This window comes from Rhea pennata, chromosome 2, assembly GCF_028389875.1.
Source record: "Rhea pennata isolate bPtePen1 chromosome 2, bPtePen1.pri, whole genome shotgun sequence".
Classification (NCBI taxonomy): domain Eukaryota; kingdom Metazoa; phylum Chordata; class Aves; order Rheiformes; family Rheidae; genus Rhea; species Rhea pennata.
The window spans coordinates 30,466,550-30,485,824 of record NC_084664.1 but is presented as its reverse complement, the minus strand read 5'-3'; the positions used below and the strand labels follow the sequence as shown (position 1 = coordinate 30,485,824).

Here is a 19,275-nt window from a genome sequence, read left to right as displayed (position 1 = left end):
TTTTCTTGCACTTCCTTCTTTCTGTTTAGCTTAGCCCTTCCTAGGAAAAGGAAAAAAAAACCACAAAAACAAAACAAACTCTAACGTGTTTGCAGTTGTCTCGTTGCTTATCCTGCGTCTGCATTACATACTCCTCCCCTGACTCTGGTCTAGCCTGTGTCCCTGTTGGGGTAGCACCTGCTTCTCTAAATTAGTACTGTATCTAGGTAAGTCCTTGTAAGGCCAGGTGTCAGTCCTTAGGCCAATAAATGAGCATGAGTGATAAAATACATCTTCCAGGAAAGGATCTTGTTTCAATCTTAAGTCTTCCGGAGAGAGAATCTCATGTCTTGTTGGTGCCTTGTTTGAACAGTTCAAAGAGATGAAAGTAGTCTCATTTTTGTTCTGTCACCCAATTTAAGTTTTGGCCATTTCAGTCATGCATCTGCGAATTTTCAACTATTTTAAAATGCCCAGCTATGATAAAATTTACATGGCCCTGTGCTATTCTAAGGAAATTCCAATCAACTCACATGAAATTATATTTCTTCCTGCTGTAACTTCCTACTCTGGAGGAGTTAATCAACGTCAAAAGTCAAAATGGAAGGAAAAATGCAGAGCTTGCTAATTAGGCAGGGTGCAGTGATTTTGCATAGAATAAGTAGATGCATGTGGTTGTGAGTATATTTTATTCTCTTTGCTACCCAGCTGACTTCTTTCTTTTGGCAGTGTCGTACTGGGTTGAACTTTCCTCTGAAAGGAAGTTCACCTGCTGTAGAACAAACTGTGCCCTTCTGAAACAACGATGCGCGTTCCCTAGACTGCTGTGACAATTTTTGTCTCCAAGTATCTTAAATACTATTCAAAAATAAAAAGAATGAAACAACAGTATGAAGTAATGAAGAGCAAAGTACATAAGACAAGTTTAGACTCCTGATTTATAACTGGTTTATGGAAAAGAATTTCTAATTGAAGCAAACTACTGTTATCCACCCACAAATATCATATTTTAAGAAGAAGCAAGAACATCTCCAGTAAAATTGGAATTGAGTCAAATTTTATATTATGATGGAGACTTGAGCCAAATGTGTGTGTGTCCCTACTAGGACAAAATTTGTTTTTCACGTAGTGCATCTGAAGACGATAACAGAGATTTTATGGCTACTAATGTAGCCTGCATAGATAATTATTTCTTCAAGTTCTCTAGAAAGAAACACTGACCATGAGGTCACTGTAAATGTCTTTTGAGACACTGAAATTCCCATAATGGTTTTTCTGTTCTTTCTTTCCTTCAGAGCTCAGAGAACATTTTCATGCTGATGTGTTATAAAAATGATTAGAAAAGATTTTCCAGTCTCTCTCACCTTTTTCTTTTCCCTTTGTGAAGAGTGCCCTTGGAACAAAATGATCTTTCTGTTTTTCAGAGCCTTTTGAAGATTTTTTTTTTTTTTTCAGTGTAATGCAGGCTGATACGGATCTTTGCACCACCTATTTGGCAAGAGGGCGACTGTTTCTTTGTCCAAAGCTAACCTTCCTTCTCTACTCATTATCTCTGGTGATGGTTGTTTTAATTGAAGTTATCCCTTTTGAAAGATATCTCCAGTCCAGCTGATTATTGATTTTGAAGGATCTGACCTGTTAAAATTTCCCTGCCAATGAGTTAACCTTCTTGCTTGAAGGTGAATTCAAACAGAGTGACATTTCTAATTTCCTAAGCGATGTAGCCAAAGAAACTGTGCTAAATTGTTATAACGTTAGTTCTGCCTTTTCAGAAAATAAGATTTGTTATTTAGCATGATGAGACTGAGCATCCTCCTTTGTCCTATTTAACAATGAATCTTTGCTCATTTGAACTTGCTTTTTGAAATGTTTTAAAATTGATTTTTTTTTTAATCGCCAAAAGGCACTTTCTTTTTTTGAGCATTAGTCAGACTTGTCTCTCTCTGAGTTCTCTTATAAAGTTACACTCAGGAGTTTGGGTCCAGGTGATTGTATTAACAAAGTGAAGGATGTGAAGTTGGGAAATTATTTAGCTAATAGATATTTGAACCTGACATAATAGCAGCATTTCAGCAGTTTTGATGAATTGATTTGCAGACAGGTTTTCAAATACTTTTTATCCTAATTTCAGCTACAGTAGCTTCTTAATAACTACACGATGTCCTGAACTTTCTACTACCATCAGTAATCATAAATGATCAGGCCCTTATTCAAAAGTACAGATGTCCTCCACGTACATATTTTATCCTTTAAAGCAAATGTGGATGTGGAATATTCCCCGGCTGTGTGGAAAAGAAGTTCAATATTTATCTAGTATTTTTTGTTAACAGAAAGAAAAATTGTCAGAAGTAACATACGTACACTTACATTGTTTTATGAAAATAAAACTTAAAGAAGATTTAATGCTTATGGTAATCTATAAAGAGTGCATTATAATGTCTACTGAAGTTGTAATCCTAAAAATATTTAGACTTGAGTTTCTACAGTGTAGTTGATATTTAATGAAGTGTGAATGTGCATTATACTTTTAAAGTTTATGGGCATATTCCAGTAGTTACATTTTTTAATTCCATGGATGGTTTTTGTAAAATACAGATACAGAATCTATGGTATGGAATTAAAATTATTAACTGTCCCTTGAAAGATACAGACTTTGTACCAAATTGTATAGTTCTTGAACATAAATCCTTTACAGATAGCATTTTCTTACTGTCTACTTAATGTATTTATCCATTTATTATCCATAAAATCTTTTAGTCCTTAGATACTCTTTTAACCTTTGATTTTGTGGGATTAGAAATTGAAATTCTGGAAAATATGTAATCAAATACTTATTTCCTTTTGTATTTGATACTGATATGTCTATATTTCAATTTTCATCTACAGTTAGACTAGGTATGGTAGTCTCTCCATAGTGTTTTTTGCCATGTTTCATCGCATTTGTTTTAAATATTGTTTTATTTCAAGCCTTGTTTTATTTCAAGGTTTGGTTAAATTATTCCTAAGGTTCTGATGATGATAAGAATTTTGTCACAGTGAAGACAAAAGCCATGTAAACCATTTTCTGTTAAGTATAATGGAAGCCTTTGGTGTTAAACCTGCTATAATAATGTGAATTTGATTTACTTTAGCATTTGAACCCCTTTCACAGAGGTATACCTGGCGGAGGTAGTACTCTCCTGTTTATCATCTTTCCTAGATGGGCTTCTAGATTTCTGATTGATTTTCAGAAAGAGCAGAAATCAAAAGGTGGCTTCCTTCATCCTTTTACTTACTGTAACAGTACGTACAAGAGATGTTGGGCTTTCTCTTGCCCTGTTGCACTTTATGCTGAGCTGTCCAGATGAATTTCCTCTTTCTTGTAGCATTGTTTTTACCTGTGCAAGATTTCTGTTGCACTTCTATGATATTGGGATTTCTTTCATAAAATTTCTATATTTTTCCAAAAATGTGAACAAAAATTTAAACTAAAAAAAATGGTTCTGTAAATAGCTGACTAATATCAAATGATGCATATTATATTACATTTTCCTTTCAAGAGGCTCTTACAATATCTGAGAAGTCCAAAGGGCCACGGTTTTCTTGAAGACTCTGAAGGTGGGCCTATTTTTGTGAGAACAGAAAAAAATGTCTGTTGTATAATGGAAGGCAGCTTCCAAAGGAGAAGTAAATCAACATAAAACCCCAAATTTTCTTGTATTTGCCTTTCTAGATAAAACAGGCAGATTGTCACTGATACCTGGTTCCTTTCTCAACCTCATCGTTTTGCACATTTGAAGTTTTCTAATGCATTTTCCATCTCTCACCTTTTCTTAGTTGGGAGGTTTGCCAACATAATAACCAAGCAAATCCTTCCAAATGTACAGATGGTCTAAGGTGCCATTTAAAGAAATGAACTAAAAATAAGAATTAAAAAAATGTTTCAGTTGCTGTTTAGAGATTCTTCTGGTTTTGGTGTTCTTACAAAATGACGTCAGTGAAGTAACATCAGGAATCAACGCTTGTACTGGCAGTGGAAATGTAAACCTCTTTTTTGATGTGAGAATGGGAGACTAAAGCAGAGGCCAGTTTTTACATTAAAATACTTTTTTTTTTCTTTTTTTTTCTTCAGCTTTTGCAGAATAGCATTTTTTTTTTCAGTAGTGACCAGCTCCATTTTTAATAGGATATTAAGGGTTCTTGTAATAAATCAGTATGATAAGACCAGATCAAGTCATGTATTTTTAAGCAGTCCTCCTTGCTGTGATTAATGAGGAGTTCTATTTAAAAGCCAAAGTTATGATATGGTCTGATATGATGAAACAGCTGGCTACATCAATATTTCATAAAAGATATTACTTATTTGTAAAACAAAATTAGAAAAATTAATTTTAAAAGTTCAGTAGATTTATTTCAGCATTACAAATATAGACTTAATATAATTGTCCAATACATTTGTCAGGTGAATCTAATTAATATTCACTTTTGACTATTAATTATTTATTTCAGTTATGGTTGGAATCAAAATGATTGATTGTAGTGGGCTCAAAGGAAACCATTAATTATTTTATAGAGAGTGCAGTGAATGGTTTCCTACTGTCCTGACAAAACTCTCAAAACTAATATGAATCTGTCTTTGATCTACAGTGCTACTTTTATTTAGAATACATCTGTATAGCATAGTCGTATTTCCTTCCCATACCTTTGAGTACTAGGTCTCTATGATGAACACACAACAGGTTTAGGGGAAAGTTGCCATTTAAAAATTGAAAGTGGATTTCACAGGAATTTGGCAAACTGCAGATGGTGATATAAATAATAAATGAACAGAGGATATGCTTGGGAGAATCTATCTCCGCAACACAGAAAGTCTTAGTGCACTTCGAAGATTTATGACTAGATTATTATTTCAGTCCAGCATATAGTTTAAATAATTGAAACATTTAAAGGTAGATACATATGTAAAATTTCAATTTTATGTGATGTTCTGTATTTAGAAGAAGCAGTTTTATAAAACTTTGCTTTGTTCCAGTGAATTACAAGAAAACCAAAACTAGGACAATTTCAGAAAATGATCTAAGTTGTATTCATTAAGTTCAGGTCTCTCATTTTATTCCATTGGTGGCAAAGAAAACTCCTATAAGGAATGCAGAGATACCTTCTTATCTGATCCTTGAATATCAGCTCTCTCCTGACTAAGAAGGCAGAGTGAAGATGCAGATGAGAAGTATGCACGCGGGGCTCTGTGAGTAAGATTTCTGTCAGGAAAGAGGAGCAGCTTTTCATCTGGGCTTCTTACTTTTCATATTAAAACAGACCTTTCAAGGCAGCTGGGATTTTGGCAAAATCCAAGAGAAAGCCATTGAGTAAACTGTGTGCTCGCAGACAGAAAATGACAAGACGCGTATTCCTGCTGCTGTTTGCCTCACATGTACAGTTTTTCATCAATAAATCTAAAGGGACTTTAAAAATTAAGATTGTCATCTCTGCTTTACGCATAAAGAAACTGAAGTGCAAGGAGACAAAAATGGTGTGCATAGATCATCCAGCATGCTAAAAGTAGGCTAGGTGCACAGCTTAAATCTGCTTCCAGCTTTATGCAACTAAATTGCAGTTTTATAACTAACTTCCTGCAGCCTCATCTGACGTTGCATCTTCCAGGAAGTCTGGCCCTTTAAAAATGTCAGTGCCCCCCAAATACTGCATTTAATTTCTGATGTCTCATTTAATTTCTGATGTCTGGCTTTACTAGCATACTTGAATTCTTTCCTAAAAGCTGTAGCAGTGAATTTCTTCATAGTTCAGTCAAGAAGGTTTTCAACTTATTTGCCCTTGGCTAATACAAGCGCCAGCGGGGATTAGGAACTGCTGGGCTGGCACGAGGGCTATGGCCCGCGTCGACTGATGGACCCTGTGGCAGCGGCAGCCTTACAATGAGCACGTCTGGCCACCAGCGCCCCAGCAGGATGCTACGATGAATGAGGGAAAGAAATGAAGGGGCAGGAAAGTAGGCAGAGGCACAAAAGCATTCTCTTGAGCTTGATTTGATTTGAAACAAATATTTTATCTTCTGTTTTTTTAAGAGATCAGGCTGCTTGTAATGGAGAAAATCATGTTTAACAAACTGAGTTGCCAAGTGATTCATGGCAGCATACAATAGTAGGTGAAAATGAGTTGACTTAAAGCCTGTGTAAGGTGTTCAGCATCGCTGATTATTCTGAGTTTGCACTGGACTCTACGCACAAATAAATTCTCCTAACTGTACCAAGTAACTGATTTAGCAGCATATGCTGATGCCTAGGAGTCAAGACGAAGCCTATCAGCATTTTTTTCAGTTGATCTAATTGGGTTTCACTGTGGTTAGAAGTAAAATTCAATTAAAAATTCAATTAGGTGAATTAGTGCAAAAGTCTACAATTCCACGAATGCTCACTAGCAAAGAGATTTTCACACTGAGAGGTTTTCTTAGATGTATTTCAGTTAAAATGCAGCAATTTCCACAGAAACTTGCTGTGAAATCTGTGAGTGATTTGAATGCAAAATACCAATGAGGAGAAAACAGTGAATCTTAGCTCAAAACCAAGGAGAAAAAGCTAAGATTAATCTATACAAGTCAAACCCTCATCTTTAACAGGCGGAAGATCGTAAACCAGTTTTCTATGTAGTCTATCCCATACAATTTGATTCTGATGCAGATAGAGCTGTAAAAATCTGCAGGGATACAGATAAGAATCGTTTGTGGTGGTGTAATTGTTGCTCATGTAATTTAAACTTTCACTGTAAAATGCTAGTATTCAGTCATAATTACAGATTCCATAATTTTTGGAAGTCATTACTGATTTCAGAAATTTGCTCATAATTGGCTCTGCTGTTTGTGGAAGTGGTTTTAATTTTTGTTCCTCCACATGCACACACCACATAAGGAAAAGTAGGTTAATGCAATGTATTTTCTAGCATTATTTTTCTGATACCTTGCACAGCAGTAAGACATAACAGTGAATTTAAGAGTTTCTCATGTGATTTCTAAAAATCATCTTCCTCAGGAGGCAGTTGAGAAGCACATAGACATTCGTGCTGTGGTGTCAATGCATGGGTATTAATTATATTAGAAAGGTTGTACAAATATGTCTGCAGTGATATTTGAGTTGAATATGGTGGGAGGCTGGGAGAGCACTACCAAAAGCATTTTATATGCTTTTCCTATCTCTATACTCTCCTCTAGGCCTGTGCTTTTTATTACTGTAGATCTGACACAGGATAGCTTTCTTGCATTCTTAGAAAGAGATGCAGAGCAGCCTTGAAGAATTAACAATCAAAAAAGATAAAACAGATGTGCATTGGAGAGATGCAAGCAAAGACTGATAAAGTCTTTCATCCAACTTACAAAGCCTGCAAGCAAGTTTGCTGTGTTTATATTGTGTGTATTGTGTGGGAATCAGCATTTTGTCAGGAGAATCTTATGTGGCTTTTCAGTCAGCACTGTAATTTGAGAGAGAGTGTAAGGAGAGGAATTTGAAAAATACATTAACGTGGCTTAGCACCACTTCTCAGGAAATTGAGAAACGTTCATGAACCAGCTTTACGCATAAACAGACTATGGGCTACAGAAGACTGTACTGCATATCTTACAGTATCAGAAGTATTTATTACAACCTGACTAGAGGCTCAAAGCAATGTAATTGCTTTGTAGAACTCTATTTCTCTTTAAAGCATGCTGCTTCGATTAAATATTCCTTTCGTGTATTCATTCAATATTCATTTGGCTGTTACTGCTATACTATGTTTAAGAAACATATACAGTTAGAGGAACTAATGCTAAAAAAAAAAAAGGTTTGGAGGAAGAACTGTTTTAAAATTTGAATAATGCTTTGAGAATTAGCTCAAGTTTATTATAAGCCTAAAGAAAAAGATTTCATTACAGGTTATGACAAAAATACAAAGCTAGATAGTTCTGCACTGTGGGCTATCAGCCTTTCATGTTTGTGCACATGCTAGCGTATACATAAGATTATCATGTTGCACAACTACTGAGAGCTGGAGGCTCTCGATAGCTTTGGTGTAGATAGATTTTCATGGTGTTATGCCTCTGTACATTCAAATTACTTTGAGAAGAAATGTGGTATGAAGAGTGCGAGCCCTCCTGCAGTTTATTGAAAAAATTGAATCTGCAGCCAGAACAACAAAGCAAATACAATGATTTTTTTTATTATTATTTTATGTTTTTTTATTATTATTATTATTATATGTTGAATTAGCAGATTTTCAGACCTTGCAGTCTGGGGAATGGAGAACTAGCATTATAATAAATAAAGGAGAAAATTATTAAAACTGTTACGTTTCTCTATGTGTTTTGCATACTAGAAAAATATATACTATTTACTCTCCCCGTATCTATAATAGATGAAAAAAAAATTCAATATCAATGTTAAGGAGGGAGCAAAGCTAAAAAAAAAACAAAAAAAAAAACAAAAAAAAAAACACTTCACCAAGAGAAACACAATATTAAAATGTTAAGCTACCATGAATTATGGCACAAAAACCCAATGCTAATTCTGGGAAGGCATGTTAAACTCAATTTTTTTTTCTAATTAGGTGCACAACTTTGTTCTAGTGACAACTGTTTCCTAATGTAAAAAAGGAGTACTTGCTGTACTCCTAAGTAAATAATAAGTAAAATTTGGTTCTAGCAATTCCTGAAAGTTTAGTATGAAAATTCTCAGTTAGGGAAGCACTGAATAAGTGTCGTGATTTTTGTAATTTTTATGTCAAAATATAAAGTGGTATGGTTACTACTATGCTTATTTGTTGTGTGTTATGTTTCATGACTTTATGAGAAAGTTTGAAACAGAGTTATGGTATGTTATTTTACCATAAACAGCATTGAAAACGTGTGTGCATGCACTTTCCCAAAGGATATTGGCGGGGCAGAAGGACCCACACTTGAAAAATGACTTAATAATTATATGCAAAACTGCACAGCTAGAAAGTAATCTAAATGCCTGATTTTATATACCTTGAAGTTTGCCTTTGTCCAAGTGTTTGAAGGTGGGTCCTGGGAAGCTGGGTGAACACGGTCTGATTTATAGTTAGATTCATCTACATCACAGCATTTTCTTCAAATATTAGTTTTCAGATTTTTTAACTTGAAAAATACAAACAACTTCAGATTCTGAAATTATTTTAGCTGCGGTGTGGTTAGCATTCTCACTCACTGTCAGGAAAAAAAAAAAAAAGCGTGACCTAGGTGTGAAATCTTTTGTAGATATATTTAATTTTCCATTATCTTCCAAATCCTGTTATGTTTTGCTCTGTTGAGACTCCTTTCTTTTTATGTCTTTCTTCCATATCCCAAATCTGTTTTCTTTGATGCAGACACTGTCTTGTCTGCTCCTTTCAACGTCTGAAAGAGAGCTAAGAAAGACAAAAGGGTTGCAGAGAGAGGACAGCCAAGGTGGTGCCTGGTTCCCCCGTAGGGGAGCCTGTGCGGGAGCGAGGCCTGTTGGAAACAGGGCGCCCGGGGCGGGGAGGTCCCCCAATGGGTGGGAAAGATGTAAAATTACAGGGTTTATCTATCGATGGCCATCATCATCTCTCTTGGCATTCCTTATAGTGTGAATTAGGGAATCTGTGTTTCCCAGCGCTACCAGCTTGTCGTGTTGGCTCTGTATCAGAGTCTATATATATATATATATATATATATATATATATATATATATATATAAAGCTATCACAAATTTATCTAGCTTTAAGGCATTTTGCTATTTTACTTCCTCCTAATGCAGGAGACAATGTGTCTGTATTACTGCTACCCTGTGCCCTGTTTAGCCTTTCCTCAATTAGCTAATGCATGCAATAAAATATCCGTTGCAACAGCAGTTGTTTCCCCTTTATCCTTAACTGTGTAAAGCAAGCGTAGATAATGTAAGCGTACAATCCCGACTTACACCCGTGCTTGTTGCATTTTCACTTAACCGAGTGGATCTGCAAGTGATTCTGGCTGCAGAGTGAAGCCGAACCTGCGTTATCCTCTGCGGGCGGCTGCTCGCGCTGCTGCTGCTGGCCTGGCCCCGCTCTGGGGGTGCCCCTGGCGATCGGCATCGTCCCCCGAGGCCCCCAAAGGCTTTCGCACCTGTGGCTTTCTCACCTCTCCTGAGATTTACTGCTCTTTCTGGGGCTGTATCTTGTAATGTTTGTGCCCTTCTGACCGTCAGTCCCGTTTCACCCAGTTAAGCTCCTTGGCCCTCATCACAGCTTCCTCTTACTGTAAAGAAATTGGGGGTCTCTGGTCTTATTTAAAGGTAGGTTCCATCTAAACTTAAGGAAAATAGACTTCTGCTAATCAGTTTCCCAATGGTCTTTTTAAATGCAGTCCTCGCAAAATACTCAAAACTAAGCTGTTTGTTGTGTTGTGCAACCCAAACTGCACAAACTGTCAATTTTTTAATTAGCAGTTTTTTAAACTATTTAATTTTGTTAAACTGTTTAATGCATTGAAATGTTAATGCTCTTACAGATACCAAAGCAGTGACGCAAGATGAGTCAAAACCATTTTTGCTGAAAGTGCAGCAAAATTCAGATGAAATCAGTGAAGAAACTATCAGTGAAGGGAGTAATTCCTTGCTTTATACTTTAAGACATGCTTGTTATCAGGTGTTTGGGTCTTTTGTTTGAGGGTAGGTGGGGACTTGCTTTGTTTTGTCTTTTTTTGTGTGTACTCCTAAGGGAGAAAAGTTGCAGGGATTTTCACACAGCCTTATTTGCCCAGGATCTATGTTCAAAAGTTGTTTCTCATTTAGATAGCGACAATTTTAATACCTGAAACAATGTATTAATGTGTAAGATAAGATAGTAAATACTATGATAGCTTGCTTTGTTCTCACTGTGATCACTCTCTGAAATTTCAGAATAAATCTGCAGTAGTGGTTAATTCACTTACTTTCCTGTTCCCTAACAAAAATAAAAGTTAATCCTCCAAAAGCTTAGAGAAAATCTTAGTATTGTGTTTTGTAGCAATCTGTTTCAAGACAAAGAATTACAAATGACATTTCAAACTCACTGTGACTGCAAGGATAATTTCCAACACTATAAGAAGCTAACTGCCTGTTTATTTTTTTAATTACTGTTTGTAATACACTGATTAAACAGTAAACTGATAAATGATGGTATTTTCATGGTACAAATACAGGCAAGGCACAACATCTAAATATGTTGAAAACAAAATCCCAAGAAACACTTGGACATACAGGTCCCATGGCCTCATGGTGACTGGATCCGTGCATAGGAAGGAAAGCAGAGTAGATGTACAAAGACTGCTTCAGTGGGAGATGGAGAACCTAAAGATGTTCATAAAAAGCAAATTAAAACATCACGTGTGATCATGAGGCCTTGATTTCACTAGACATCTTTCCTAAAAATTTTATGTTGTTATGAGTAGTGTTTGATATCAGCTGAGGATTTCTGGAGGAGCAGCTCCCCTGCAGCAGTCCCCCACAGCACTGTAGTGAAAATCCCATGATGGATTGGCTCCTACTAGATGAATCTTTGTCCCAAAATGTCATATTCACAAATGTTTACGGGTCATGTTAAGTATGAGACTTATTCTTGATAACTGAATGTCTCTCCCTGTGTTCCTGTTCTCTGCAGTCTGATGCGGTAATTTAAAGCTGCAAGTCAGCCACATATGTACAAAAGTTTGCAAGGACTGCCCCTAATAATGATTTAATATAAAAAAAGGTATGTTGTGGGTGATCTATACTTGTTATACTTCATACAAGGTGGATCCTCATGCTTCTGAGGATCATCTGAAGTCTCTACCTTATGATCTTTTTGTCATGTATGGAGGATCTTCAATGATGTTTTCTTGATCAAGAAAAGACATGCTGTGAGCATGCGGTAGATGTTTTCTCTTCAATCTGTGGCAATCAGGGAAAAAAAAAACAGTGGGTTTAGTACACTTTTTGATGCATTTCTTTCTTGTGTGTTATTTGGACAAAGTTGCAAAGACACTCTAGTCAGTTCAGAGATGTTTCTTGGCCTGCTTCTATGTTTGTTTTAGAAAGATAACCATGTCTGGCCCTGATGCTTGCAATGTGTTTGAGGCCGCCAAATTGGAAGACTGCTATTGCAGGCTCCTGCAGGCATCAGTGAAAAGAGATAGGTACCTGCAAAGAGAATTGCAGGAGTCTCCTCTCTCTCTCTCTCTCTCTCTCTCTCTCTCTTTCTCTCTCTCTCTCTCTCTTTCTCTCTCTCTCTCTCTCTTTCTCTCTCTCTCTCTCTCTCTCTCTCTCTGCATGGACTATATAAAGAACCGATGGCAAAAAGTCTCTTCGGTTAGGTACTTAAGGCTAAGAGCAGTAACTCTTGGCCCTATAAACAAAAGTGGATAACTGAAGATTTCAAAGCAGCGTGCAAATTAAAACTGATAGAAGTCTTGGTTAATGTGGCTGCCAGCAATTGCTTCCACATGAAAAAACAGTTTTACTGTTTCTCAGAATAATATTGATCAAAGTAAGTTTCAGTTCATTTGTTTTTTCATGTTTAAAAAGCTAAAGAAGGTAAAGAACTGAAATTTCCCTTCGAACTCCCACCTCATAAGACAATTGGGTTAAAGTAGACTGTTGAGACTGCTGAGCTGTGTTTTAAGGTGGATTCATTTGAAGTTAGCTGGAAACTCACTCTCACTCTTCTAATAATAAACACTAAGTATGGGAAACGTTACTTTCCTTCTTCTTTTTTTTTTTATTTCTCCATAACCCCAAAGAGAAATGTCTTCTTGTTGTGAAGAATGGTACCCATTTCAATTTTTGTGTAGTTTTAGAAGTTTTAATACCTTGTTGCATTCTTTGAAGAAGTGGTTGGTGAGCCTGTCTGCAGAGTTGGAGAAATAGTAGGCATGCAAAGGGGAGAAGGTTTGGGAAGGTGCTGGGGATGGTGGGGATGCAGGTGGCCAGGCTGTGGAGGATGCTGGATTTCTAGGGACCGGCGAGCACAGGGCAGAGTTTGTTGTCACTTAGAAAGTCGCTGAAGTGGTGAGCAGTGCAGGCTCGCCATGGAGGCTCAGGAGGCAGGCTGAAAATTGTCTACTACTGGCTTTATTTTTGTTTTCCCTTTTGGTTGCAACTTGCTTTCTTCAAGAAACCCCCATCACTGAGTTTTATGTTTTTATGCAAATGGAAGTTGATTTGTTTGAGTTTGGAAACCCTTCAGTCTTTTTAGGGATTTTGCTACAGGGGAAAGTGCTAATAGATCTACTGCAAAATTGTGGCTCACCTTAAGGCTCTATCATGGTCATATAAAGTATGCATTAGAGTGAAAATTTAAGCTGTTGTAGAACTTACAGTTTTATGCTCTAACTAGATTATTTTATATTGAAACTTAAAGACTGTATATATAATTGCACTTTTCTCTTATTGTATGAAGAACTGAATCAACTTAGATATAGGGGTAGGATCAGATAGATCACCAATATTAGCTGTGTGTCCTAGAGGTGCTGAGTAGTAGGTTGCTCAGAGGTTCGCATAAATGTGGTTGGTTAGTACTTACTAGCAATGCTTTTATAAAATTGCACACTACTTCACAACAAAAGCAGAATAGCGCTGTGTTTAGTAAATGAGCCTGTTTGTGCACCTCAAGGTTCCTCTGCACTGAAAATCAAGTCCTAAAAGCAACCCTATTGTAATCTGTTCAAGGAGCTTATTTGATGCCCAATTATCACACCCATGTGCAGGTTTTTTCTTATATTTCTTTCATATTTATATTAGTGAAGGCAGGATTTAATGCACTGCGGTTAAAATTTTTAATATTTGCATTAGTATAAACATGGTAATGCATTGGATTTGCAATGCTTAGCTGTCAAGCAAGCTTTCTTGGATAATTGATGATTTCAGGTTTGGTAGAATCCCAAAGCAGCAATTCTTCACCTGGAGTATAGTAGTAAAGATCTGATAAGTAAAGAGGGGTTCCTTAATTGCACACACATGTTATACACAGGATGCAGTGATGTGATAAGACAGGAGTTTGCAGTTTGCAAGACAAATGACTTAGCTTTATGTTCAGTAACAATTAAATTAATCTCTTTGCTTTAGTTGGTGGTTTTATGCCATTTTATTCTTTTAAAGTCAGTAGTTATTTTCAAATAGAGTTTCAACATAATTTTCTTTGGAAATGGTATATCTTTTAAGTCAGTATAAGTACTCTAAAAAATTAAATACAGAAATGATTGTGTTACTTGTGAAAGGCTGGTTAGAAATAAAGTAGGGTAATCTTGCTGAAATGGAAACTGAAATGTATTTAATATTATTTATTTTCCTGAGTATCTAGCTAAACCTTGGAAACCCTAATTCAAACTTAATCTGCAAAAAACAGCAGAGGAGTTTCCATGAGCTGAATAGGTCTCTGCCAGCTGGCATTGCTATCTGGTATTAATGCTTAGGATTTTAGAACCACAAACAAACTGTTCAGCTGCAGCGTGCCTCGGCTGAGTGTCTGCTCCATGAAACGGCAGTGAGGAGCACAGAGGCTGAGTGCAGAGGCCAGCATCAATCTGGTCCCCACACTGCTACGGCAATTAGTGTTGGATGAACAGTTGACACTTCTGGTGAAGTCAATGAGAGTTTTAAAGTCCATGGGAATCAGTAGTAGGATACGGCCTCATACTCCTTTCAATCATTAAATGAGAAAGTTTTTTAAATAATTTGTATCTGTCATAATTCCTTTAACCTGCTACCACTATTCCTTTAATAACCTGCTTGGGAAACAACAGAGGCTCAGCCCTGCAAATCCTGCAGCTCTGCTCACGCAAATAGTCTTGTTACGGTCATGGGGTCATTCAGATGAAAAGGATTGCATGATCTGGCCACAGATTTTTTCGTGAAACATTAGCACTTCGCAATCAGAAAAACTGTCTTCTGGATAACAACTGCCTGATAAAATTTGCATTTGTTTAATGCAGGTAGACATTTTTTATTTGGGAAATCGTTGTAGTTGTTTTCCTGAATGCTTGATCTTTTCTTCTTTCATAGTAAGTTAATGCAAAATGTATAAACAATGCTTTCCAGGTTAGACCTGTTTGAGGGGGTCTTAAAAACAGAAAAATACCAACAGCATAATGTTGTCTTTTCACAACTAACAAAGATTCAGTTCTTTACCCTCTGATCTGTTCAATTTGTGCATTTAATCTCGTGAATGTAATATTTTTTAAAAGGAAAAACAACTGTATCATCATGCAGATATATACGGTTTAATTGGTTCTGTTACTGTTATTAGGACAATGTGGAGTACTTACAGATTTAAAAAATAATAATTTATGTTCTTTTATGAGTTACCAGTACTGGTAAGTCTCTTTCTCCCACAACATATTCCATACAAGTCATTTCACGCATTGTATGGAATAAACACTCCTTTAACCTACTTATGTTTTTTATTGTGGTTATAATAGAGGAAAGCTCAGAACTGGTCTACCATGACCTGAAATGGCCCCTATTTTTTAGAACATATTTTGATGTTGCTCTCATTACTTAATACAATAGAGAAGGAAGAGAATGTGATAATAGTTGGCATCAGAGTATAAAGAATAGTACAGTAGAAAAACTAAGCAAAAGCTAAAACAATCAAAGAAAGGGTTTTTGTGCAGGTGAGAGATCAGATAAATGCCTTGGAGGGAAGGACTTTGTGTAGCATCACACAAATCAAAACCATATGATGACTGTGACTTCTCAGTTCACCAGTGTGATTAATCCCTCTTTATGCTCTTGAAATTAAGTATTTAATTTGTCTAGGCCAAAAAGTGAAATACATTTGTTATCATAAAACTAGATGATGAATAATAATCCCATACTAATTCCTTTGCGGAGTTTCCCTAAGGCTGATATTTGTAGGGGAGCAGGAAGCGCATAAGTGGTTCTGTGAGCTTTGCTCCGTGATAGGAGAGCAAGCACGACGTCAGCATCTCGTCTTGTTTTCCAGGTCCGTGGGGGCGATGCATGGGAGACGAGTGCGGCCCGGGTGGCATCCAGACGCGAGCGGTGTGGTGTGCCCACGTGGAGGGCTGGACGACCCTGCCCACGAACTGCAAGCAGGTGGAGAGGCCGGACAACCAGCAGCACTGCTTCCGCGTGTGCGACTGGCACAAGGAGCTCTACGACTGGCAGCTGGGCAGCTGGAATCAGTGCCGGCCCGTCCTGGCCAGGGGCCACGAGAAACCCGCCGAGTGCCTCAAAGGCGAGGAAGGCATCCAGGTGAGGGACGTGACCTGCATTCAGAAAGCCAACGGCGTCCCGGCCGAGGATGTCATATGCGAGTACTTTGAGCCCAAGCCTCGGCAGGAGCAGGCGTGCCTCATCCCCTGCCGGCAGGACTGCATCGTGGCCGAATTTGCCCCGTGGTCGGAGTGCTCCAAGACCTGCGGCAGCGGGCTGCAGCACCGAACCCGCCACGTCGTGGCTCCGCCGCAGTTCGGTGGCTCTGCTTGTCCCAACCTGACTGAATTTCATATCTGCCAGTCTAGCCCCTGTGCTATGCAAGAAAGCATGTACAGCCTAAACGTGGGACCCTGGAGTGCCTGCTCGGTGCCCCACTCGCGGCAGATAAGGCAAGCGAGGAAGCGAGGGAAGAACAAAGACAAGGAAAAAGATAGAGAAAAAGCAGTTCGGGATCCTGAGGCTCGTGAGTTAATTAAGAAGAAGAGGAATCGAAACAGGCAAAACAGACAGGAGAACAAATATTGGGACATACAAATTGGGTATCAGACCAGGCAGGTTACTTGTACTCACAAAAATGGGAAAACTGCAGCTTTGAGGTAATCACTATTAATTAATTTACATATCTTTATTTGTCTCTATTTACTTTTAAGTAAAGCATGCAAAAACTGCACAATGGTGGTATTTTGCACAGGCCTTAAGCTCAATGTAGCACATGCACTATTTCCAATTTGGACATCCCTCTCATGATCAGACGCAAGCTGTGCTGATGATCCGGGCATCACGTAAAAGTGCACTATGAAACTACACTAACATCATAGGCTTTGTCTAAGCAAAAACTGTATGTGATTTATCAAATGGCTCTTCTCTTTCTGTGGGTTTAGGCAGGTCTTTAGTCCATAGCAAGTCACACACATTAGGAGCCAGTGATACCCACCTTCCTGCTTTTAACGCTTTAGGCAGAAGGAGTAGCAGGAGATTGAGATAGGTTTGGCAGCTAATAGGCGTAGAAAACAGAAAGAAAGATGCTGCATGAGAACACAGAAGCTATTCCTTCCAATATTTTCTGTTTCAAAATAGAAAAGCATATTGTTTGTCCTTTTTGTCTCCTATGGCAAAATTTGTCAAAAGGAGACTGAATCCTCTGTTTCTTCCACATACCTTCGTTCACATGTTTCTTTCTCTTTTGCTATCCATTTTTTCTGGTATTGATGCTCCCCTCCCGTGTTTTATTTTACATATATATTATTTTTCCAGGGTTTAGGCAATCACAAATGTTTACTTAACACTTTCCATAGGCTTTTGAGTACATTTCTGTCACCATATTATTTTCCACTTGGCAATTCTACCCGGCATTCTCTTACTAGCTCATGTTTTTTCCTTCCTGTCCCCTAGCATATTTTGCTTCGATTTGAAACCTTTTGATTTCTCTTTTACCTTTTCCTGTCTGTGATGTGATTCAGCTTCCTTCCCTCTAGAACAGTACGCAGTTAACCAATTTAACTTCAACTGTGAAATGAATGAGGTCTTGCTAAATCAGGTTGACACCTACTGCAGCTCGATTAGCATTTATGAACTTTTTACTAGGATATTTTACTCTGAGTTTTTTGTAATTAAAAATCCTGTCACAGAATTGTAATTGATTTGACCATACCTGTGCAAAAGCATATATTATAGTTTTTTTTAGTATAGTGGACAGGTCTTTTGAGTATATTTAAACTCAGAAGTTCAAGTAAATAATTAAAAATTTTCATTTCTACATGCCTGAATGTAGTGTCTAACAACAGGACCCACATCCCCAAACACAGTAAGTCCTGACTTATTTACAATCTACTTATATTCCAAAGTGATATAAGTAGAGTACTTCATTTTCCTAACCTGTAAACAGACTAGAGACAAAACTGAACAAGCAGATTAAAAAAAAAAAAAAAAAAAAAAAAAGGATCGGGAACAACTAATTAAGCAGGAGTTCTTTTCAAGCTGAACATGTCAAGCTGTTATGCCAAAGGCAAATGTCATATTGGGATATATAAACAGGAGTTATAGTATAAAGAATCCATACATTCTTCCAGGCTACTCATCACTGGTTGTGGGTCATTGGGGACATGGTGGCTCTGGGCACAAGAAAGGCAGTGAACCAGTCAGAGAGAATCCAGCAGTAAAACAGGAGAATGATGAGAGATCTCTGGCTGAAGGAAAACCTTAAGGAATTGGGTTGTTTAGCTGACAGGAGGGACATCTGAGAGAAGATGTGTCTTTGAGAATATAAAAACCTGACACAAGGAAGAACTGTTCTCCATATATTATGGAAGTATAGGAAGAGCAATGAGAGACTTAGTCACAGGAGTGCTGAATAAGGTTAGATTTTATGGTGAAGCTCTGGAAAAGACTGCCTAGGGAGTTTGTGGAGCTTCCATCTTTGAGGGTTTATAAGAATAGTTTGGAAATGCATCTACTGGGAATGACAGATACGGGTAACCCTGTGTTACCGTAGAGTAACACAAGGTGGGGCCGACTGCAGAGCCTTCTGATGTCCCTTCTAGCTCTGGAGTTCTGCAGTTGTTGACCCCTACTTGGTTAGGTGTCTACAGAAGGACTTTAAAAATTAGCTTGGTCAGGCAGACCCAAGTTTTGGCTGCAGCACTGCCCCAAGTGCTGGTACAGGAAGAGATTGTCTGTGCCCTTTCCCTCCAGCCTCTCTCCTGCATCCGTGGTCAGGTGCACCAGGCTACGAATGTCATTAGCCCTCAAGTAAACTAACAGTTTATTAAACATACCAATAGTAGCTGGAAACCAGCAGATCTATTTGAAAATCCCCATACTTTTGAAAGGTTGACTGTATCATTCAGAATTACCACATTAAAAAAAAAAAAAAAAAAAAAAAAAAAGTAGGGGACAAAAAAGGGGAACATTCATGGACTGAACGAGACTCTGATAAATGGTAAAATAAGATTTAAGAGTAGCTGGCAATCAATACCATACTTTTCTTATTATCTTTACACTCACTCTTGAATTCTCTCAGATCAGTAACATTATCTTAATTTCAGTTATCTCAGCATACTAAACCATACATGTGCGTTTAGGCTATAGAATAATTGCTGAAGGGAAAAGGATGAAACCT

At 37.6% G+C, this 19,275-nt stretch overlaps 1 protein-coding gene across 4 annotated transcripts in view; it reads left to right on the top strand.

Annotated features, from left to right (window-relative positions):
- THSD7A (thrombospondin type 1 domain containing 7A) overlaps positions 1 to 19,275 on the top strand; it is a 201,835-nt gene that overhangs the window by 60,973 nt on the left and 121,587 nt on the right. For all 4 annotated transcript variants that reach the window (XM_062567769.1, XM_062567772.1, XM_062567771.1 and 1 more), the window contains exon 2: positions 15,922 to 16,753. In XM_062567769.1, coding sequence (XP_062423753.1) covers positions 15,922 to 16,753 — 832 coding nt within the window. The remainder of the gene's footprint in view (positions 1 to 15,921; positions 16,754 to 19,275) is intronic.